The sequence below is a fragment of the Caloenas nicobarica genome, chromosome 16 (assembly GCF_036013445.1).
Source record: "Caloenas nicobarica isolate bCalNic1 chromosome 16, bCalNic1.hap1, whole genome shotgun sequence".
In the NCBI taxonomy this organism is placed as follows: Eukaryota; Metazoa; Chordata; class Aves; order Columbiformes; family Columbidae; genus Caloenas; species Caloenas nicobarica.
Genome location: NC_088260.1, coordinates 10706335 through 10729982, shown reverse-complemented (window position 1 = coordinate 10729982; position 23648 = coordinate 10706335). Strand labels below are relative to the sequence as shown.

Below are 23648 nucleotides of genomic sequence, written 5' to 3'. Positions count from 1 at the left end.
ACTCTGCTGAATGAACCATCACACAGAAATCCACCGCTTTTTACTGACGGTGCAGAACTGAGCTTGGCTACATTTGCTGGTTTACTCTTACACGTCTGCAGAAGAAGAGGGGTCTGGAAATGCCAGGAGCACTCTGCCCCCAGGTTGTGAAGGAGTTAAGGAGAAGATATTACAGTTTAATGATTAACTTCCCCCATACCCTCCCCCTTCCTGACTTGAGCAAACAAGGCAGAGCTGGGGAACAGGAAGCGGAGGGAGGAGAAAAGGCTGGAGAGGAATCACTCAGTTACTCATACTGCACTCCAACTTTACAACCCACAGCGAAGCAGCTGCAGGAAGACATCCCTTCCCCAGCAGGACAGGGAACGGAGCAAACCAGGGGCAGGACAGGCCCTCACATGCTGCTTCACGGCTGCAAAGGCCTCTCCTTGGGCTTGCTCACCCCATGTTCTGCAAACCCGTAGTCACCGTTCCTCATGCCCCGGTCACTCCCTCCAAGGTCATTGCCACGAGACAGGGAAGGTCTTTCCTGTTTGTGTCCGTCCCTATTGCTGCTTCCAGCCACACAAACTGGTTGCCTATGCAATCCCATCAGCAAGCAGTTTCCTCAAGTTTTGCGGGACTGGGGATTTGCGCCCATTCAAAGGGTCCAACAACGGGCCCCAGGCGGCACCTCAGCCCAGGATGTTCCAAAGCACTGTGCGTTCATTTAGGATCTATGTAGCTTTTTAACACCACCAGAAGACAATGTGAGATAAGAGATGTGAGAGAAGAAGGGGCACTTATTAATGGAAGAAAGATGCATGCCTCTTTTTCTTTTGCAAAAGGGACCAGAGAGCTCTAACCCGATGAACTGTAACAAGGATGCTGTGCCTTGGGCAGCACTTCACATTACAGCGCACTCACTACAGTGACCACTCCTTAAACAGAAATATTAAATATTTAAATAGAAATATTACAGGTTCGATCGATTGATTGGGTAATGAAGTGTTCCTTCCCAAGGGGACTCCTGCGGGACAGTGCTGCAGGAGGTGTAAATCCTATAAATCCACCAGTGAGCACATCCCAGTGTGGAGGACGCCGTGGGCTGGATCATCCCAAGGCTCTGACGCAGAGCAGCTCACACAGCCACCCGCCGTCAGAGGGCACCACGACATCCCTACATGGACAGAGATGAAACCCCACAGCAATGGCTAACTTGGCAGTGACTTCACACCACTGCTCAGCCCGCTGAGGGGGGAACCTGTCCCTGTTTTGGGCACGCAGAAACTTTCTGCACATCTTTGCGCCAGCACACGCTGCAGCATTGCGGGCGCTATCGGCCAGTCCTTGAGAAACAGCCACCCACACTGATCGCACCACAGCGTTACCGCTGCCCCAGACGCTCCCTAAAACACTGCAGACACAGCTCCAGGCGGCAAGCTTTCCCAAGGTTAAAAGATCAGAGATTCATTTCTCTCTAAAGGACAGATTTAACCATTTTGGAGCAATGAAGTAACACAGACAGGGTCATGCTACATCCCCAAGCCATTGCTCCTCCACAGGAGCACCCCTCCTTCCACTGTCATCCCTGCAAGAACCCGCTAACACAACCCACAGACAAAATGACAACTCACAGACACGTGGATGGAGTAGAATCACAGAGTCCAGTTACCAAATGCTCAGCAGGGCTTAGCCTACCCACAGGCATGGGCTGTGCTTTTCCCCTCGATGAACAGTGTGCTGTTCAGTGGGGTGTGGAAGAGTGAGGGATACTTGCTAAACACCACCAGCCCAGGCACTCCTGTTTGTCATGGCCATGGTGCACTCACACAGGTGATAAATCCCTCCCTTGCTGTCCGCTGCAGCACGGTGCATCTCAATGTGTGCACACCTGGGTCCTCGCGGGCTCAGGTAACTTGGCCGAACACCCAGCAAAGCTGCAAGTGAGCATGAGACAGAGGCACAGGAGCAGAGAGTCCTCCTCCCTACGCTGGGCGACCCAAAAATGATGTGAAATGATGTGGCTCAAGTGAAATTGTGTTCAAACCACATCCTCCCCAGCATGGGAGGACATTTGTGTTCACATTCAAGTGGTTTTCCTACACAGATTTTCCTGTGGAAGAAGGACAGCTAAAGAACAACATCACATTTGGTAGCTCTACTGCTATAAAGCACTCCAAGACATCTGGAGGTCCAGGTGCATTAGGTTGCCCCCCTCTCTCTTCTCTTCCTTTTGCCAAAAACCAATAACTATGAAGTCCTTGGGATTCTGGTCTTCAAATCCTACACACAGCTCTGTATATACATCAAATATGTATGAGTGGCCCTTAATACTGCCTGCATTGCTTCAAGGTAGTTCCCAGCATCTGCCAAAGCTCTGCTAGTCAGACAGCTTGGGACAAGAACTCTCAAGCTGATGTCCAATGCATTGGATGATTCAGGAAAAAAAAAAAAAAAAGAAAATATCCCTTTTACCAAGAAAATCAGTGAGATGAAAGAGCAGGACAATACCTTTGGGTAAGTCCCACTTACCAGTTCAAGCTGCACTGAAAGAGTCATCATTTCCCCAGTTTTACACCACACATTCCTGCGCTATCTCCCAGCCCACAGCTCTGTCAGGCCGAGAGCAGCTCAGCATTCCAGGGGCTCCGGCGGAGGCTCCTTCGCCATCGCCGCGTGTCAGCACTCGCTGTCCTGCGAACGCCGTGTCCTCCGGTGGAAACAGCCTCCCATGCAGCCGCGGGGGCACATTCTCCAGCTTCCCACATCCCAGGTTTGTCTGATAAAGAGCAGTAACACCAGACTGGGGACCACAATGTAGTTCTGAGGTACAGAACAGGAATGGATAACACGGGAGCCCCTCTGTACTGATGCAAACATCAACCCCCTTTTCTATAAATCTGAGCCACACTCAGCCCCCTTAAATAGAGTGAAGTTATTAAAAAGAAAAAACATTTACACACAACTTCCCATGCGTATCAAAACATCCTCTTTTGTTCACTTGCCTCCTTCCTGCGCCTTCTCTGCATCTCAAAAATGCTCCTGGATTAAGGTGGCACAGTGAAGCAAAACGCACCATGAACTAGTTCTGGAAAAACCTACATGACGAGGCATTGAAAAATTCACATTCACCAGCTGGCATTAAGCAGTTTTTTAACGCTAATTTTTCCTCAAGCAGTAAATAGTTTTCCACTATTCATAAGCAGCCTGTTGGGGTTTTTTTATTTTTGTTTTAAGTGAGGCAATTTAGAGAAATGTAAATGTGCTTTCCTCTGTTAAGAAGAAACCTTCTACTACTGAGTGTCCAGCATAACTCCAGCCCCTGCGAGGGCTAGAGACACACAGCAAACTCAGATCAGCATTAGTGCCAGGAGAGAAAACCACCTCAGATTTCCATATGTAGTTCACTTCTCTCAACAACTGAGGATGAGCTATTAAGCCACACTGGCGTAGCAAATCAGAGCGTTATCAATGTAGTAAGTAGATCAAAAGGATGGTGGTCAAATTTTCTTCTACATCTCATTTACTGCTGGGGAGGAAATGGAAGCATAACTGAGGCGAGATACTTCAAATGCCTCAGATATCAGTCTTTCATTTTCAACAGCTGAAAGCCACATCTGCACATCCATCAAACCGCACGTTGCCCGGAGCTCTGCTTCTTGCATGGGACATCTGGAAAGCGAGCGACACTGGAGACAGGATTCTGCATCCAGCCACCGCATAGAGCAACCGCCTTCAGCTTTCAGCCAGGGTCCCATCTCCACTGCCACAGCACGTTGGGTCGGGTGAGATGTCTGAGCACAAAATACAGTATTTCCTCTAATGCAGCAGCGGAGAACAAGTGTCTGCACCTCCCTGCTTCTTCCCCATGCCCCTGTTTACCCAAATAACTAGAACTGCTACAGGCTTTCCTGGCTGAGGCAGCAGAAGGTTCCCAGATGATTGGTAAATGGAAACATAAAACAAGACAGGTCTAAATGAGGATGTGACATGGACTTTACATGATAATCATTTCTCACTTGGCCTAAGACAAATTGCAGACCTCTCGTTTGCAGAATGACACGGTGTTCTCCAGCCCTTTTTTCTTAATACCTGTAAGATGCTGAATCCAAATCCTTGGGTTTTGCTGTCCCCTAAAAGAATGACGGGAAAGGCAGCTCTAGAAATGAACCCTGAGACTGCAGACTCTGCTGAGCAGCTTCTTTGCCAAAATCCCTGAATCCAAACTTTAAAAAAATCTTGCTAGGTTCAAATCAGTCTTCCCTACCCCACCTCTAGGAGTAAAGGGAACTCCAGCTCACATACTGGAGTCAGCTCAGGGTGGTAACCCAATCCCCGGCAAGACGGTTTTACACTGTGAGTAACTGCAGAGGAATGGGGAGCTTGGGTATATTTATCCTATTAAACAGCCTTTGAAAAGAAACATTCGCAACTTGTTGGAGCCTTGCTTGTCACTGCCCTCCAGTGAGGCTGGAAGGGCTGGGGAGCCCCAGAGAGCAGCACTGACAACAGGAATTCCCTTCTTAACAGGAGCTTTGACTTTTCTCAACAAAATGGAAGAGAATTATCGGATACGGGAGAACCACGAACAAACAGGTGAATGCAGGCATTAGCTTCCAGGTAAAAGAAATGTACCAACAGGCTCATAAGGCATTATATCGTCATCAATGTTTTTAAATGCAAAAAGATCAGAGACTATAAAAGCAATAAAATACAAAGACTACATTCAAAATGAGACCTTAAACATTTGAAGTGCAATTAGATGCTCTTAAAATTCTGAAGTTCTCTCATTCACATATGTGGAAAGCATGTTAAATAGGCTGGCTTACTTTCTAGAACATTTTGAGAAGGAGAAATTTAGAAGTTTTCCAAAATTTAACCAATATGTTGAGAAAGTGGTTAGAATCCAGGACGTGTAACAACTCTGAGTTCTCTCGTCAACCAGGGGACAGATTGTTATTTAAGACACAGAAAAATTCAGGACACAAAAGATAAGTCACATGCCAGACCTACCAACTGCTGGAGGACCAGTACAGAGCAGCCACTGGTATTTTTACTTCACATTGTCTAGACCTGCCTAGAGGAAGTTCAGATGATATGGTCAAAAGAAAAAAAAAAAAGCGCTTAGCTATTTTTTAATGTATTCCAGTGACTGACGTTTATTCAAAGGCGTGCACTTTCTCATCATGAAGGTATTGGTGCAAGTCATGCCCTGTGTCACTGCTTAATAAAAAAGAATGTCCAGACTAGTACCAATACATGATATGGTGAATGCCAATAGAAGACAATACGCATGAAAATCCTTGAAGCTTCACTTTTCTTTGAAACCAACACTGCCCTCAGAATAAGCAAGACTCTGTATTTGTGGCACTGATTTACAAGGTTGTGTGGGTGCTTCAGAAAAACTTAACAGCAAAGGCAATGATCTTTGCAGCCATTATGCCCAGCTACACCAGGCTGCGCGACAAACTAAACAAGAATTCATCCCATGACACAGAGAATTGCTTTCAAAATCACGTGAAGGCAGCCACGGTGAATCCCATGTATGCCATAACTTGCTTACAGCCAGCCAAACCAGCCAGCTTGCCCCAGCACGGCAGCCCAGGCGCCCAGTGCTGGCCACGATCAGCAAACGTCTGAACAAAGCCAAGACTCTGCGCTGCGAGATGTGGTCTGCACCATCCGCAGCAGCAGTGATTGTGGCTTCCTGGCCCCACCACCGAGACCCACCCTGGAGACTTCACCCAGAGCTTGTGGCCAACTAACTGGTCACAAGCACCATGCACCATCACCACCCCGAGCACGAGGTCATAAAAGGGTGTACAAATGCAGCCTGTTTAAAGCACTGTCAGTAACTATTTAATCAGTAACTACTCACCGCACATGTGGGGATGAAACACAAACCCTATGAGTGCTCTGGCTGTAGTTTGGGCAGAGCTGACACCACCACACTCTGTGCAAGGGAAGGGCCCGACAATCTCTGCTTCCCCCAGCACGTAAAACCCACGCTGCTCCTGGAACTCACTCTGCTGATTGCCAGGCATTTTCTGAACTAATTCGACTTACTAATCCAGTAAAAAATTGCTTAGTTGTTGATTTGTTTGGGGGTTTTTTGCATTGTTGTTTTTTGGGGTTTTTTTGGGTTTTTTTTTTTAAGATAAACTCGTTACATTTCTTGGAAGCATAGCTCCAGCCACTCTGTGTGTTGAGCAGCTTTTATAAAATGTTTTAAAGAGAACAATGCCAGAATTTAGCCCCTGTTTAAAGTCAGTGACTAGAACTTCCGCTTTAGATAGGAAATTCCATACTTCCACCTCCAAAACGCAGACCAGGACACAAACTGTAAAATCCAGCCCCATCCTGCCATTAGTTGAAAGAAATCATCCATCCTGGTGTCTGATTCCTGTAATTAATCTGCATCTCAGATGGAGACGAGAAAAATCGCAGCCTGAAAAGGGAGCAATCAGCAGACAGCGCAAACTGAAACGCTCTTAAATTCTGGAGACATCCCTCCCCACTACCAGTCACTTCACCTGAGCCTACGTTGACATGGTTTTGGCTTTGCAGCCCCAGAATGACGATATGCCTCAGTCAGCAGGGCTGCACACCTTATGTACCTACCGGTGCCATCCCATTTGTGCCACTGAGCCTAAGAGTTAGTTTTTGACACAACCTACTCCTGACCATAAAATTCTGAAGGTGAGGCAACTCTGTGTGCTACAAAATCCCAACAGAAGCCATCACGTTAGCTCAGACCCTCCACTCTACCCCTCTGAGAGGCAAGGGGGTTATTTGTACAGGTGCTGGAAAACCATGAAGGTCACTGCAAGATCCTTCCTGGACCTGGCCACGCCGTTTCCCGTCCGATTAACACAAGCATTTCACCAAAACTCAGACCTGCCCTGTAACCTTCAGCAATGGTGTATTTGTCAGCACGGTGGGGATGCCAAAGCGTCAGCATCGCGAGGGCTCAGTGAGCTGCCGTGTAACCCAGCAGCATGGCTTTCAAGGGCACAGAGACGCCGTAGGAAACCAGCTGACCAGTTTGTAGCGCGACACCAGCAGCCCCGGGAAATCACAGCATCTCGGATCCACCTCTTGTCCTCTTTGATGCAACAGGCTGGGAAATCCTTCGAGCGCTGGCTGTGTTCACATCCCCAAGTTGGCAGGAAGGTAACCTCATCTTAACTAGACCCACAGGGCATGAAATTATCAACACAACGTGCAGGTTGAGAGACACTGGAAACGCCTCAAAGATCTGAGTCAGCACAGTTTCCTGGATGAAACAACACAAATCCACAGCCCTCTCTGACCTCCAGTCCAAGCTGTGTGAAGGAACCACAAAAGATTCTCCTTTAGGACCAGAATTTTTCCACTTAGCTCTTGAACGCTAAATTAGACCTCAGCTCAAACTGGCTGAGAGAAATGAACCACCATCTACAAAAGAGAAATGTGTGGTCATTCTGCCTTCCTCCGATTTCCTTAGAAAAATTTCCATCCCTTTTCTGCTACCTCAGAACGGTTCATTAGATGGCCGAGATAACACAAGTCTCACAAGGCACTTAATTGCTTACATGGTCAGAGAGAAACATTCCTCAATATGTTATAAGTCTGGTGAGCACCCCCCCACTGGAAGTGATTTGTGATTTAAATACCATCTCCTTTCAGAAGGGATGTTCCTGATGCTCCAGAAAAAAAAAAAAAAAGTAAGGTTGCCAAACCAATTTCCAGACAAAATATGATTTGAATGTGTTTTTTTCTGTTTTTCAGCTGAAAAGGTGCTAAACCAAGTGTAGCCTTTTCAAGTTCCTCAAGTTAGCCTAAGCTGTCCACTCCAGTGCCGTCCCTATCGCATTCGGAAGCTGTTAACAGAACCTGGGCGAACAAACTCTCACTGGCACTGAAGATTTAAGGACAGCATAGAGCAAAGCAAGGCCATGCAAATCCAGCTAAAACTGGCTGTTGTGTTCTTCACATATTGCCTCCAAGAGTACTTGGACGTACTAGCAGCAGGGTGACATCTCTGGTTTCAGAGCCTGCCCCCTCCCAAAGGTGTGTCCTCCCACTTCTCATTTCCAGCAAGCGCTGGGGAAGGGGAGGGAGGGGTGATTTCCTGTTGGCTACAGCATCCTCTTTTTTATAGCATGGCTTTCTCCACACTTGAAGTGAAAAGAGACATCTTATATTTACTTCCCTCTGTTTATAGTCCTGAGCAGCAAACAGCTCATACCGGGAAAAGACACCCCACGCTAAGACCTGGTGCCTTAACCCGAACTTGTGTTCCAACTTACATTAAACAAATAAATGTTTTCAGTTTCACAGCTACCAAAGGCTCCTGAGAATGCCAGAACCACAGATACACAAGCCTTCAATGCCAGTTCACAGACAGACAACCCACACTTGTGTGAAGCTAAAAGAGAAAATAACCCCTTGCACGGTTCCTTTCTAGCTAGATTCACTATACTCTCAAACCGAGTCCTAAACAACAGGAAACAATTACCAAACATGGATAAGCTTAGTAAAAAAAATTCTTCCACTGCTCTGTGAATAGTCTTCAGAAAGGTCAGGCAAAGTTTGTAAAGGGTTTGCAAGTCATAGCTCCAGCACGTCCTGCCACACAGCGCATGCAACAGCAGTCAGCAGAGCTCAGCTCGTCACTCGTACAGTGTTTCAGAGCACAGAGCCAGGCTCTGGTTTACTGAACAGAAAAGTTGGAATTTGCACAAGAAGTTTGTGATATGTCAAATGCTTCACACAGACTTAAGCAGCCTTTACTCAGTGCTCAAATGCACGCAATTCAGACCACCGTGATTTCACGTTACTGTCCCCAGACAACTGTCCCACCCACAAATTACAGCACCAACGGCAGAAGTTGAAGCCATTTTCAGCCACATTTTTCAGTCACAGCAGTTGACAGCTCCACACCCTAAATCTAAACCTCCACATATTCCATTTTATAACGATATAACAGGCTGCAAGCTGCAGAAACTGTAGACAGTGAAGTCTGCAGCCACCGCACCTGAATTCCAACAAGGATCACAAATCAGAATCCTCACCCTAACATTTACACTGCCTTGACGGCCCAAAAAAATCATCTACCTTTCAGAAACAGAGAACTGATACGCAGCCCTGAGCGGCCTGACAGAACATGGCAAGTCTGCATTATATCAGAATAGAAAGCAAGTCTGACTCTCAGGCCTGTACTAAAAATACTTAAGTTGGAATTCCTCAGTCTGAATCCGTAGCCCGCTACCAGTTCCACCTGCTACCAAGTCTTTCATCAAAATCCTCTCCTTTTGGAAGCAAACAGACTGGGGTTCCTACGGGCGGTTATAGTTAGCCCTGTGAAAGATTATGAGGACCAACAATCTGCACAAATTAGAGTCTCCATCTCTCTCACTGTGTGTCAACTGCTAAATTGGAAACTGCTTTGGTCTCCAAGGAGGGCAAGTACAGCCTCTGACAGGGCTCTCCTCGAGTGGCTCTTCTTGTGCAAGATCTATTTCTGATCTCTGCCTGACAGCAAATAGATCTTCAGGCATTTCCAGGAAGTCCCAGACAAAGGCATTAGCAAATGGCCGGTATTGACATGACCATCCGTGGGAGGGAGGCGAGTTGGCTCAGACCAAAGGAAAAGGACATTAGTTCTGTTCAAACATGGCAACGCTCGAACAAGAGTGAACTGGTATCCTGACTGAGTTTGGTGGAAGGAACAGACTGGAGCGAGTGTGAACATTTTACACAAGCTACTAAGTAGTTAATACCATCTTAGTACTGATGTGGGCTGCATTTCAGCCAATATCCTAGATAGAAAAAAAAAATAAATAAAAACATTAGTTGCCAATGCACTAACATTTTCAGTCCTCTCTCTATCCTTACATGCATGAAATAGCAAGTCAACCCTCCCCGTGCACGTTGTAAGAATTTGTATTTGCTGCTGGATTCCATCGGAAAGTTTCTAGAAACTGGGATCAAAGTTCAGAAAAGTCCAGCAAGATCTGCTCTCCTCTGCCAAAACAACAACAACAAAAATTCACGAAAACCAAACAAGCAGCCACTGAACTGACTCCTCAGGGACAATTTCCCAGGGCCAAGGCTTCTGAGCAAAATCCCAACTCCCTTGTATTCCTGCAGGAAGAGGGGCTCAGCCAAGCCAGCTATCGGAGGAACCAGACCCTTCCTGCCGCATCAGCTGCAGCCACTCCACAAGCACTAGGTCAAAACACAGCGCACTGCCATTTTACAAACATCTAACAAACCCAGTACAAAGGAGACCTCCATTAAACAGAGCAAAGAGTCCAAGGACGGGTATAGAAACAGCAGGAAACAAGACACTACAGACTTTAAACCACAGCACTGGTAAAGGGAATAAACAGAAGCTCAAGACGTTTCTGGTCCCTTGGCTGATCAGCCAGGCAAACGCCCATGCAAATAGTGCCAGGGGGCAGGAGGAGCACCGCAGCGCTGGCAAGTTTATTATATCCTACAATTTTGCCACAGTGGATGCCACTCCAAACCCACACTGCTCTCTCCAAGCTAGGTACATCGGGTTGATGCCATTTCATTATTATTTTGCCAAAATTCATTTTGCCCTCCTTGTGCAATGAAAGGAAAGCCTCCCTCTACCTGTTATTCTTCTTCCCTAGCAGCATGTAGAGCTGCTGGGAAAGAAAGTCATCCGTCCCCTCCAGCAAACCAGCTTTCTTCCTTCGGCACGAACATACACTCTTTAGAGACCTGAACTGGGCAACCCACTCTCACATCTTCCTGAAAGAGAGACAGGCAGGGAACGGTAACAAGGACAAGGATGGCAGCCTAGAGAGGAGAACGTGGCCAGCGTTCGTGTGCCAGCCCCTGCTCGGCCCTGGGCTACAGCACTTGGAGAACAATGGCCAAGCGCAGAGGTGTGCGGGGCACAGCTACTACCAAGCAACCCTCCACATGCCCACTGAAATGAGAGTAGACAAGGGCATTTTTTAGGGCCTGGGTGGAAAATATTTAGTTGAGATTTACATAACTGTAGGCAGTTGGGTCTGACTTGAACTGAAAATTGCCACCAGCAGCACTGAGGTTACAACACATGCTAATCCAGTGCTGGATAACTCTGAGCAGCTCCTAAGCGGTAGCTTAGTGCCATAAGCAGCGGCAAAACAGAACAGGGTGAACACACAGCAACGGTTTCCAAATCTTCAGGCGATGGCAACCCTCATCTGCTTGGACTCCAGAGCCCTGAGGTGGAAAGGACAAGTGTGTAAGTTTAACCACTTAAGGGGACGCCTTGAACAGCTGCAGAGTACTTAACACTGAGAGATCATGATTTGGGAACTGATGATTCTAACCCGTCCAGGGAAGGAAAACATGTTACATCAGCGTTTACATGGGAACAGAGCACAGGAGTTCCACTGGACAGTGAGAAACACAAAGGATACAGTTTCACAAGATACAGGAAGGAGAATTAACAGCCCACCACTGCCAAAAATGGAGAGGTTTTACTCCCTCTTCCAGACATGTGCTGCTGCCACTTACTTGTGTGGGCTCTGGCTCTCACAAGACCCCTCTGTGAACCAGTTCAACAGAATATACACCCAGCCAAAAAAAATTACTGTTTTCTTTTGGGTCAGAAAAGAGAGATGAGCGCAGCAGTCAGCAGGAAGGAAGGAGTATGAGGAGTATGTCCAAACAGCCAGATGAGGGAGAAGAGAAAGGTTAAGAATGAATGAAAGTAAAGCCATCCCCCCTTTCAGAAGCAGCAAGATGTTTTATCAGCTGTCAGCAGGACTTGCCTCAGACACCCCAGCATCTCACCTCTGTCACACAGATAACCATAGTCAATAATAACATTGACAAAGATCGCTACTATCCTATCCATTTGCACGTGTAAAAATGGGTTTGGACACAGGGACAAAATACTGTCAGAGTTTGCACATTCTAAGTTAATTATCTGCCTTTTAAAAAGTAACAGGGACAGGAAAGCATGTGGACCCTATAACCAACAAAGGGAAGGGTAAGATTTGCACCGTTATGCAAGAATAGACATGAAACTTCAGGGAGGAAAAAAAATAGCATCTTTTAAACAGTGGAAATCCTATCCAAGCAGCATAAACAGATCTGAATATAGACCCATCCAGGCAAAGTGCCAGTTACAAAATTTGAGACACACATAAAGATGATGAAATGAAGGATAGAAATATTAGTATAAATTCTGAATTCATTAAAAGCATTAGAAGCACAAATTCTGCCCATGAGATGCAGAATGCCCTGGCTACCAGCAAAGGGAGGATTCCAGCAACAAAGAACGGAGACACTAAAAAGACACTGCAATTGTATGGACACTGCAATTGTATCCATATTTAGTACAGTCTTACAGAGGCATTCCTATTCTGAAGGCTCTTAAATGGGTATCAAAATGCAGACTTGAGAGATTTAGTCCTTGAAGAGAATATTTCTCATTAACTCCAGCAACTTCCCATTCAGTAAGTAACAAGCAGATCTCCCAAGAGCATAAATGCAAAGAACGCTCAACAAATGCAAATCTAACCTCAAAAACCAAGGTATCTCAAGTTCAAAAGGCCTGTGCCTGTAAGGAGAAATAAAGTACCAGCAAATATCACCTAGATACTGGGGATGCCAAATAAAAGGTTAGTGTATTGAGATATAAATAAAGACAAGTTTAAAAGACTTGCTGGCTTAACCCACCTCAGAGTGGTTAGCAGGTCATTTCCCATTTTTTTACAAAAGGAACTTTTGTCAAATGTGGTATGTGGTTTAACTGGCTTGTTAAAAATCTAATTACTAAGAAAGTACTCTCAAAATGGTGGATTTTTCTTTTTCAGAAGTTCGCATTTCTGCAAGGGTTCTCCGCAGAGAGTGGGAGCAGACTTGGAAGCGACACCGAACTCTTCACGAGCCAAAAAGTCTAAGTCAGCAGCAGCAACTGACTTTACACGAAGCGCTGCCAAAAGCACAATGTAAACTCACAGAGCAAGGCGGGGGGAAATGACAACAAAATATTTAACATTTTTCAGTCATGTGGATCTTAGTACTACTTATAACTATAATAGGTAGAAAGTTTCAAAAGGACGCTTTCAGTCTGATGAACATTCTCCTAAAACTCAAATATACCTCAAGTAATTACAAATAGTGGGCAAGCAACATCTTTGAAAGACAGAGTACAAGGGGCCAAGCAGCAAATGGTTAAAAATCTAATTAAAGCAGCTTCCTTTTACTTTAAAAGCAGCTTCTGGGAATGAAAGAAGAACAATGTTCCAGAAATGAATGTGGGAACTGGTCCCCCGGTCTACTCTGGGATAAGATGTGGGTGGTAATTTGATGGAGATGGCTGATGGCTCTACAGCTCTAGAGTTCTGCATTTATTTATTTTTTTTAGCATTGGCAGAAGAATGTGGCTCAAGAGTTTCACAATGTCATGACAGAGGCCCACAGAAAAAAAGGAAATCACTAAAGCCAGACAGAAAACTAAGAATTTTTTGAGCTGGAATATATTATAGCCAGTGGACAGAGAAGAGCTAGAGAACCTGTTTAAGGCTTTCTTATCTCTTCCCACTGTGAGGAGGCAGAAAACCTACAATTTTACTTATTATCTGGCATCATGACAGAAATACCAGTCACAAGCCTCTTGCTTGTCTCATCACCAGCAAGGGGAATAGTGAGGATTTCTTTTTACCAAGAGCAGTATTAATAAAGCAATTAAACGCATGACAGCTTCTTCATCTTGGTGCCCTGCACAGAAGTTGTTGTTTTGTTATTAGACAAAGAAAAATTTTATTCTATCAACCAAAGGCTTTTACTCACACGAGAACTCATAACCACAGAAAACTGCAATTGAAAAAAAAAAAAGACCAAGGGGAAAGTAGGTTTTTGAGAGGTAAAGATGAGTAAGAGAGACGAATCTCCAGCGCTGACCAAAAATGGAAATGCCAGCAATACTGAAATAGCAGCAGCATGAGAATAAACTTCCCTTCTGTAGGTACATGAAATAAACCCTTCTTCAAATTACTTTCTAAAAAAGGGTTTTCAGCATGATCCCTGATTGCCCCTCCACCAATCCTACGATAAACGTCAACAATCGTCTGAGATAACTGGAGAGGGTATTTTGCACTAGTCTACAGCAGTCAGGACTCCCAGCCCCTACATTTCTGCTTTGCTGAAAATTAAGTTGACTTCTTTGTCTCAACTCATCATATTCTTCCCAGCTACACACTGAACTAGGACTTAGTGGAAAATTGATTCATTTTCCTATCAAGTACCTGGATGCATATATATTTTATATGGACACGTACCTACTCACGTCACTATAATCTCATTATTGTTGAGTACTTTAAAACTGATCTGATCCACTTCAGAACCCACATTCACAGCCCAGAGAATCAGACGGATCAGGCTGTTCAGTTTACACATAATATACAAAGACAACCTCCCACACACAGGGGTGCAACTGCCCCCTCGCCAATATTCCGCTCCTATCTCTGCAATAAATCCAAGCCTAACTGCTCAAAGCAGCTGGAAAACAGACTAACTCCAACTCTTCCCCCCTCCCCTCAAAATAGAACATTAAAAAAAAAAAAAAAATAGCTGTTTCTGCCAAGCAAGCACTGAAAACACTGCATTCCATTTCATTAAAACAATTACTCAGAAGCCAGCCAAGAATTACATAAAGCTTCCTCCCTGCACCACCCCCAGCCCCTTCTCCTCAACCCTCCTCCCCAACACGCAAAGCGCGTCCCAGCTCCACGGCCGGGACACACCAGAGCGATTCTGCTCCAGTGAATGTGGCACCAAACACCTCACATCGTGCTGCCTGTTCCATTCCTCATAAAGCGATTTTCAAACCTAAGCAATGCAATCAGAGCACTCCAGCAGATCTGGGAAGGCCTGAATTTCACACCACTGTACCATGTTGATCTGATGTGGTTACAGAAAAATTAATGATAACCTAAGAGATTTTCTCTCTAACTCAAATACCCAAGGCTTTGAAGCCTGATCCCAAGGCAGAAGATGCTGGAGGCACCAGATTTAAGCAATTACGAAGCACAGGAGCAGCATGCCAGAGCAGCTGTGCTTGTGGGGCACTGCCCACAGGAACTGCTCAGGACGGCCAAGTAGCACATCTCAGATTAAGTACCAGCAGGACAGATCAAAAACTACAAGTTTAGGGTTGTAAGAACCTGACAAACTCATCCCAAACTCCACACAGCCTCTCAGCGGCTCCCAGCCTGACAGTGCTGAGCTCCTCGCATTTCGCAGCACTGAAAGGCAGCTCCAGCACTGCTCATCTACCCACAACGCAGAGTTGGCCACTGATAAGAGGTTTCATGACGTGGATGAAATGGCATTTCGATCCCTCCTCCAGCGCTCCAGCTCTCCGCAGGGATCCTGTCTAACTGCTGGAGCTGCTCGTGGCCAGGCAGAATGGTTCCAGCTGTGTGTCACACTACCTCACCAGACCTACACAGCCCGAGAAGAGTCTCCTGCGTAAAACCGTAACATATGGAGGGAGAGCTGCAATCCAGAAATCCTGCTCCTCGGCATCTAGCTCTTGGGGATCACCTCTGCCCAAAAGGGTTAATTTGCCAGCAGCAACAAAAAACTCTAGTCCCAAGGCAGCTGCCAGCATTGGGGAATGGGGAGCAGCAAACATAACTAATGGCCAAACACCATAAGCAGCAGAGAAAACCATCATCTTATTCCAGCTCACGGGGCACCAGTAACCCCAACTGATGGGCAGCCCACAGCCTCGAGCACTTTTGTCTGACCCAGCTGAAGTTAGTGGCTCCAACCTAAAAGAAACCTTTTCAGAGAGAAGCCTTGAACTCATTTAGAACCATGAAACAGGATAGAACAAGGGAGTATTAATCTCCTAATCTGTGGAAAATCATTTACAGTCCTCCTGCCCATGACCTTTTCTACTTCTGGCTTTTTTCCCCTCTCTTGCTCTTAGAAAAACCCGGCCTAATCACAGTCCCTGAACCACCGCAAACCTCCCTATAGCACGAAGTGAAATTCTCTGCTTACCGTGCTCTTCAGGGATGGAAATAAAGCAAGATCCTATCAGGTGTCTAGACAGACAGAGGATTAAATCTGTCTGCCAGCTCAATTTTGTGACAAAAACATGGGATTGGTTTATTCCTGGAGACCCCATACAGTTTGATTTATAACTGAGCTGTTTAAAGCACAATTCCCCATACAAAGTGTCGTTCAGAAAGTTAATTCCCTGGAGCACCATTTACTTTTTTTGATGTTCTTCATATAATTTGCAAAATGTTAGAGGTTTAAATGTGCAATAAACAGTAAAAACAAGAAATCAAGCTACACTCTACTGCGTGCTGCCAGCCAGATGTGCTCAGTAGCTTACCCAGCAAAGCCACGTACTCCAAACTTGCACATGATAGCAAGATCAGTGTGAGAACTGGTATGAAAAACTGCATTTGAAGACTTCAGATTACTCATTTAAATAACTTGAACTAAACTTGTTCACAGTGTAGACACAGTCCAGCACAGGGAAAAAGGAGCCACACAACAATGCCTCCCCTGCGGCCTGCCGGAAATTCTCCTGGATCCTCAGCTTATAGTTGTCTCAAACTGCTTAGATAAATTTCCCATGTAAATTCAGAATAATTAGTCTGCTACAAGAAAAAGCTGTGTTTGTATGAGCAGAAAAGGAGCTTACCAGACTCTTAAACAGCACAAACGCATAACCTCAGGGACTCAAGTTCCTATAACTGAGACACTAACACCAAACTTGTTCCACAGCGCTTTGGTGCCACAGTCGCCATTTCTGCTTTTCTTCATCAGGATTTTAAAATGTACATGCACAGAAGAGAAAACATGTTAAAATCATACCAGTCAATCACGGGAGACTGTCCCCAGCCAGCTGGTTTCTGCTGCTCTAAGGCCACTTGCAATGAGCATAAGCGAGAATGGGAAAAATAGCTAAGAGTGATATGAGAAAGTCATCACCCACCTCCTATTTTTATGGTTTCTCTTTAGCACACAACAGTCATTGAATGACTTCACGATGCTCTGTGGTAAAGCGAAAGACTAGAGTAGGAATATTGTGGGGAACTTGGAAGGGAAAGGAAATCATTTCGCCCTACTCACAGCCTGGCATAGCAGAGGATGAAGAAAGGATGAGCAATCAGAAATGTAGAGAAGGAACATTAAACAGGCCTGAGAAGGGAATAAGAAATTATAAATCTAATTCAAACTTGCGATCATAAGGTCTTCCAGCACTGGTGACCGGAGAAGCTTGAAAGAGGAAAGAGTTACTATTCTGATATCACAGAATCACAGAATGTCAGGGATTGGAAGGGACCTCAAAAGCTCATCCAGTCCAATCCCCTTGCCGGAGCAGGAACACCCAGATGAGATTACACAGGAAGGTGTCCAGGTGGGTTTGAATATCTGCAGAGAAGGAGACTCCACAACCTCCCTGGGCAGCCTGGTCCAGGCTCTGTTACCCTCACTGAGAAGAAGTTTCTTCTCATATTTAAGTGGAACCTCTTGTGTTCCAGTTTGAACCCATTACCCCTTGTCTTACCATTGGATGTCACCGAGAAGAGCCTGGCTCCATTCTCGTGACACTCACCCTTTATATATTTATAAACATAAATGAGCTCACTCCTCAGCCTCCTCTTCTCCAAACTAAAGAGACTCAGCTCCCTCAGCCTTTCCTCATAAGGGAGATGTTCCACTCCCTTAAACATCTTTGTTGCCCTGCACTGGACTCTCTCAGCTGGAAGCTATTTCAGAAACACAAATATCTCAACAAATATTAATCATACTTTGCAGGTATGGAGCTATTATCCCCGTTTCACAGATGGAGAAAAAATATGTCTAAAGTCAGGGCAAGCTTTTGAAGCTATGGATAAATGGTTACCTCATGCCAGATGAAAAATAAGCCACAGCTAAAAGAGGTGGCCTCACCTATTTCCCAGCCCACTGTCCATGTAAAAAAAAAAAGTCTTTCACAAGAATCAGCTTGCTGATGGAGCTAACTGTGCAATTGTTACTGTGGACACAAGGAAAGGAGATGGAGAGGCAGGGTAGGAGAACACAACACACAGCAGCAGTTAGATCGGGTGAAACCAACTTGAAATCACAACTTCCACTTTCTCTCCAACCCATTTAACTTCAGCCCAAAATGGAACAGAACAGCACCACTCCTTGCATCTACACCGCACCAGATCCAGTTACCTCACCACAGGGCGAGACAGTTCACCTCGCTGATCCAGCAGCAAATCATCTGTTCAATTTAGGGGAAAGGGCTGGTTTTCCAAATGAACAGAAATTTGAACCAACTCTCTCTGGAGCCTGATACTCACTAAGTAAGCAGCATGGACACAAGAGATGGGGAAGCTGGAATCACCATTTTTGGCTGCACTCTGAAACTGGATGAGATGCGAGGTGAGATTTTACAAACACTGAAACAAGAACAGGACACAAAGGTCTCCACAGTTCCTCATCTAGCATTTTAAAATATAATAGCCGAGTGGTCATGACAACCTGTACTTCCAAGGCTTGATATTAAAACTCAGTTAGTCAGGACAGGCTAAAGCGAGCAAGAAACTTGTTCCCTGAACCCATTTTCTTATCACAGCCCGGGGAAGCCTCCCACAGACAATGTCTCACTTTCAGGCAGCTGGAGCAGAAGAGCATCTTCATTAACAGCTTCCGCATCAGACAAAAAGGGACAGAGAAGATCAGCGCACAAAGGGAGGGCGGACGCAGTCTGAGACGCCAAGCAGGAAGCTGGGACCAGAGATCCTATTCATTCACACTGATGTTCCACTAGCACAACACAACTGAATCCAGAATCTGTCTGGCTATCTCCAAAGCTGCAGCAGATCCTGGATATCACAACTAACACATTAGTTCAATTCAAACAGATTTGTGGTCGTGGACAGGCTTTTCCCGCCTTCTAATTGCACAGATTTGACTTAAGGAATTTATATATGTCTGTCTCAGCAGCAGATCAAGAAAAATAACTCTAAGTAGAAGTGCGTTGTTATTGCTTGTTCTACTGCCAGATTTCAGAATTTTATCCATAATTTCTGCAGTTTCACAACTTGGTTCATACAATAAATACACTTTGAAAGAGCTGTGGAAAAAGGAGTCTGGGGAAATTAGTGTCATGATTCCCTGAGAAAGGAAGAACAAGCAGAGACAGAGTTAAACAAGATGTATGAGAAGTTACCCATTTCTTTCTCTATTGGTAGCGATGGTGTTGGAGGATCAATTTTAACCAGGAGGGCAGCTGAACACTTGGGAGAAGTTGACCTCTCCCAGCGAGGGACAAAGGAGCTAAAGACAGCGCAGAGTCCAGCCCTTCTATGGAAATAGAGCACCAAGAAAAGAAGCCTCTCTCTGCACCACACACTGCTCGAGGCAGAGGACTCCCTGTCTGAGCCGCTCAGGACAATGAAGTCCCTGTTCTACGAGGGGTCGGGACAGCTAAGAAGCTGAACCAAGTCAGAACCCCATTGTGCAGAGTATTAGTTCTGTTTACAGTCTTCTCGCCCAGCAGCAGGAATGACTCAGAAACCTGAGCCAGCAGAAAGCCAAGGGACCAAATTACTTTACCAGTGTTTTCCCCCCAATGCCATTTCCTGGGCGTAGCTGACCACAAGCAATTTCGCACTAAACCTGCAGTCAAATAAGACCAAAACCCACTGCATATGACTCCCAAACTGAAGGAACTGCATCAGGAACAGGCAAGCGTCCCCCTCAAAAGAGGGACGGACAGTATAACCCTGCAGAGCACAACAATCTTCCAAATGTTAGGAGAGATGACAGACGGAAACACGTGCACCCCCCTCCACGCTCCCATGAAAAATCAATGGCAAGATTGCTCCCTTTAAAGTCAATCTTGAGAGGATTAAGCCCTGAAGAGAGGGTGGCTTAGAGTTCTTAAAACAGAGGGAATAACTTCCAAAAGTAAAATCTCTTGTGCCACTGAACCTTTGTGCCCAGAATTTGGAAGCCACGTTGCTGAACAAATCTTCTGCAAAAGAAAAATCCTTCTACAAGTGAGCAAGCACACCTAAAATAAGAAGCTTACAGTCTAGTTTACATGCATAGCCAAAACACTGCCATAATTACATCCTTCTTAAACAGAAATAACTTCTTTGTAAAACACCTTTTACAAGCTCTTGTGAACGCTGTTTTGGTTTTGATTACAAAATCCAGTTTAAAAATATTTGAAGCCTTTAAAAACAAACAAAGAAAAAAAAGCAGTAGAGAATCAAGATTTTCAAAGCCATCAACAGAAAACTTATAAGAGCAACGCTATTTCTGTCTGGAGTTACCAAAGCTTAAAAAAAAAAAAAAATTCGCAGTAGTATTTGCAAACAACCCCTTTCAGAAAAAGGCTACAAAAATCATTCAAAGTCAAAATCAAACAGTATGTGACTAAAGCAAATGTAAAGTTTCCTTTCTCCTGCTCCTCTCACCATGTAATACATGACACACTACACAAATTAGGTTTCTTCCTCCGCAACCAGCAGATCCTGATGGACTGTTCACACATACTACTTAGACAAGGCAGCAGCACAGAACCAAGAATAATTCAACATCTAATTCAGTATCTCAAATCGTCTGAAGCAAATATGTGTGCTTGGTCACTTGTGTGCTGGAAGCCCAGCACATAACACCACCACACTGGGCTTCGATAATCCCCTGAAAGGAACAATAGCCCTGAGTTAGGATTTTCACTCTTTAGGACCAAGTTTTACTCCCCGTGCCGATTTACACCACCACAGAATGACAAACTCATTCAGCAAGCTTCCTGTCCAACTCCAAGCACATCCGCAGAACGTGCTTCCTCAGAGAGATTCGAGGAAGACAGTCTGGACGAGTGTGGTCAGCTGCTGGAATCCACCATCTCCTCCCCCCTTCCCACAATGTCCTATTCCAGTTTAAACTCGGCCCCAGCACCAAGGGTCCTGAGCCACAGGGGCTCCTCCATCTCCATGGGGTGCACGAGTTCCGCCTGCGGAGCTGTGAAAGGTTTTCCTGTGCGATCCGTGCGCCCTAACACCACTTCTTCAACACTGAGGGAGGAAAAAAAAAGGAACAAAGTTTTTTTTCAACTCGCCAAAGCAACACAAATCCGTTCTCACAGATGTTTCATAACCTCATCAGCCCAAGCAGCATGAAACTGAGATACTTCTGCACCTCCATTTTACAGCACACAAGTACACACAGATCAACTCCGCCAGCTCCAGCAAGAGCTTTTTGATAAATTCCAGGAGTTAAGAACACACACACCAACGGGCTCTGAGAGGTATTCACTCATTCCCAGCAAGGTCCATCAGCCACTGGTCATTTCTGCACCACACGAATACAGATCCATGGTGTGGAAATACCTAAACTGACTTGACTTCACGTCACCGCTGAACCTGCAAGGCGTATTAGCTCGGGCTCAATGCTAAACTACTTTTAGGCCAAAACTGACCCTGGAAGTGGCACAGCTATGTCCACATGGCATTGAGCCCGAACCAACAAGTCCTGCCCGACCAGCTTGACTCTGGCCAGAGCCAGCACAGACGCCTGTATCCATGGCACAGTTAATCCACAACTCAGATAATCCACCCAGAGATAATGAGGGAAGAAAAACAAACAACTCTCACTTCAGTTCAGAAGTTTGACTTATTTCAGGGCAGTTGTATCAGCACATCATTGTTCCCTTATGTATGCAACCCAAGGGGAATGGCTTTAGAAAAATAAGTGAGCAATTTTGGGGCTAGCAATGATTTGCAGAGGGAAAATAGCTGGTGTGGCTTTCCATGGTGAATTTTGTACACCAAAGAAAAGATTAGAAAGGGAAAGGGTCCCACTTTTTTTGTTCGACTGCTCACTGTTAGATAATCAGATCTCGTCCAGCCTGAAAGACTGCACAAAAATTGAGACAGACACGGTGTAATTAAGACTTGGTGAAATCAAGTTGCTGAGACAAAAAGTTCTGTTTTTAAAAATCAGATCACAACTTTAACTTTTGGTTGTGCCAATACATTTAACACCTCAGAAGAATAAAACAGACACTAATTCAGATATTTTTCAGAATTTTTTTGCAGTTCACCTCTAATCCTCCTACCGAAGAAAGGAAAAATGTGTTGAAGCTGCAGTAGTCTATTCGGACAACTGGAAAGTCACGCTACCACAGTTCAAGGAATGCAACAATTTGCAGTGGGCACAGTGCAGCCTCCATGGTTCATTAAAGCACGTGTTGACGAGACACTAAACTGGCCCTACATGCTATCTGTGCACTCTCCTTGAAAGGCCACTCAGCAAGTCAATACACAGACCAGGTGAATCCTGTTCTGACTAGCAACACATTCCTGAACACGCTAGAAACTTGCACCAAATCTCCATGAGATAACCAGGCTGAGGGATGGAGAAACGGTAAACAGAAGTGTCTCCACCTAGAGAAACAATAACTGTGAGAAGAAGTTGCAGTAGAAGTTCATTCTGTTTGCACCACCAGCTACCTCACCAGGGCAGAGGGTGAGGTTTCGCTCCCTAAGAACGAATACTTCGTGGTGCACGTTTCACCAAGCAGCCACGCAGCTGCCGGACTCCTCGCCCCCTACGTTTTATCATTAGCCCAATTCAGAGCCTGTTTTCTGAAGGTGTGACCACCAGCTTTATGCTGGAACCAAAACGTGACCTTCACATCCAGTAATAAAACTGTGATATTCCTGGAGCATAACTTAACAGAAGGTCTGGTTTCTATTAAAGGTAGGATGGAAGTAATGGATCGCGGCCCCACCCCAGTGTCCGAGTTAATCAGTTTCATAAGCAGAACTCAGTCACTCTAATGTCTCCCAGAGTACAAGGGATTTTGGCAGATCCACCCCCTTTCCGGCTTGGTACCAAAGAAACTCAAACTCTCTAGATCTTTCCAGTGAGCCCAGTTGCCTTGCATTTTCCCGCTACACGATTTTGGAAGGTTTTGGCACACCTGGGAGAAGCAAATGGTGGAGGAGGATGAAGCGCCGAGCCCGGCGGCACTTTGGGCAGGGGTTGTGCCCCGCTTACCCCCGGGGGCTCCCAGCGATCGCTCCATACCCAGCAAAGTTACAGATCTCGCCCAAGAACAGGCTGGGGAGGTTGCGGCAGGGGAGGAGGCGGCTGCTGAAACCCGAGCGCGCTCCCCGCAGCTCCCGGGTACGGGACCGGAGGGCGCGTTTCCCGGCCGGGACAGACACCGCCGGCCCGGAGCGCGGGCGGGGTCGGGCGGCGGCGGCCGCCGGGCAGCCCAGCCGAGGGGCCCCGGGGCGGCTCCGCGCGGCGCGGCGAGCCGGGAGGGCCTGCGCGCTCCGCGGGGAGCGACACGTCCCCGGGCGCCAGGCCCGGCCCCAGCCCCACGGCGCGGAGCCGCCGGCGGCTCTGAGGGGCGCAGCGTGGCCGGGCGCGCCGCGGGGGGCTGCCCGGGGCGCTGAGGGGCGGCGCCCCCCCGGCCGAGGGGACGCGGCGCGGCTCGGAACTCACCCAAGTCGTCCATGGTGCCGCCGTGCCCGCTCCGCCGTGCCCTCCTCGGCGCCTCGCAACTTTCCCGACCCGCCTCCGCGCGCCCCCGCCGCCCGTGCGCGCCCCCGCCGCGCGCCGCGCCCCGCGCCCGCTGCCCCCTGGCGGCCGCAGCGGGACCC

General features: G+C 46.4%; 1 protein-coding gene across 1 annotated transcript in view; it reads right to left on the bottom strand.

The window, feature by feature from the left end:
- The window catches only part of PXN (paxillin), a 47530-nt gene extending 23959 nt beyond the window's left edge, over positions 1-23571 (bottom strand). Inside the window, exon 1 of the mRNA XM_065646573.1 lies at positions 23491-23571. Within this exon, the coding sequence (XP_065502645.1) occupies positions 23491-23503 (13 nt within the window). The 5' untranslated portion in view covers positions 23504-23571. The remainder of the gene's footprint in view (positions 1-23490) is intronic.
- Positions 23572-23648: the final 77 nt, after the last annotated feature.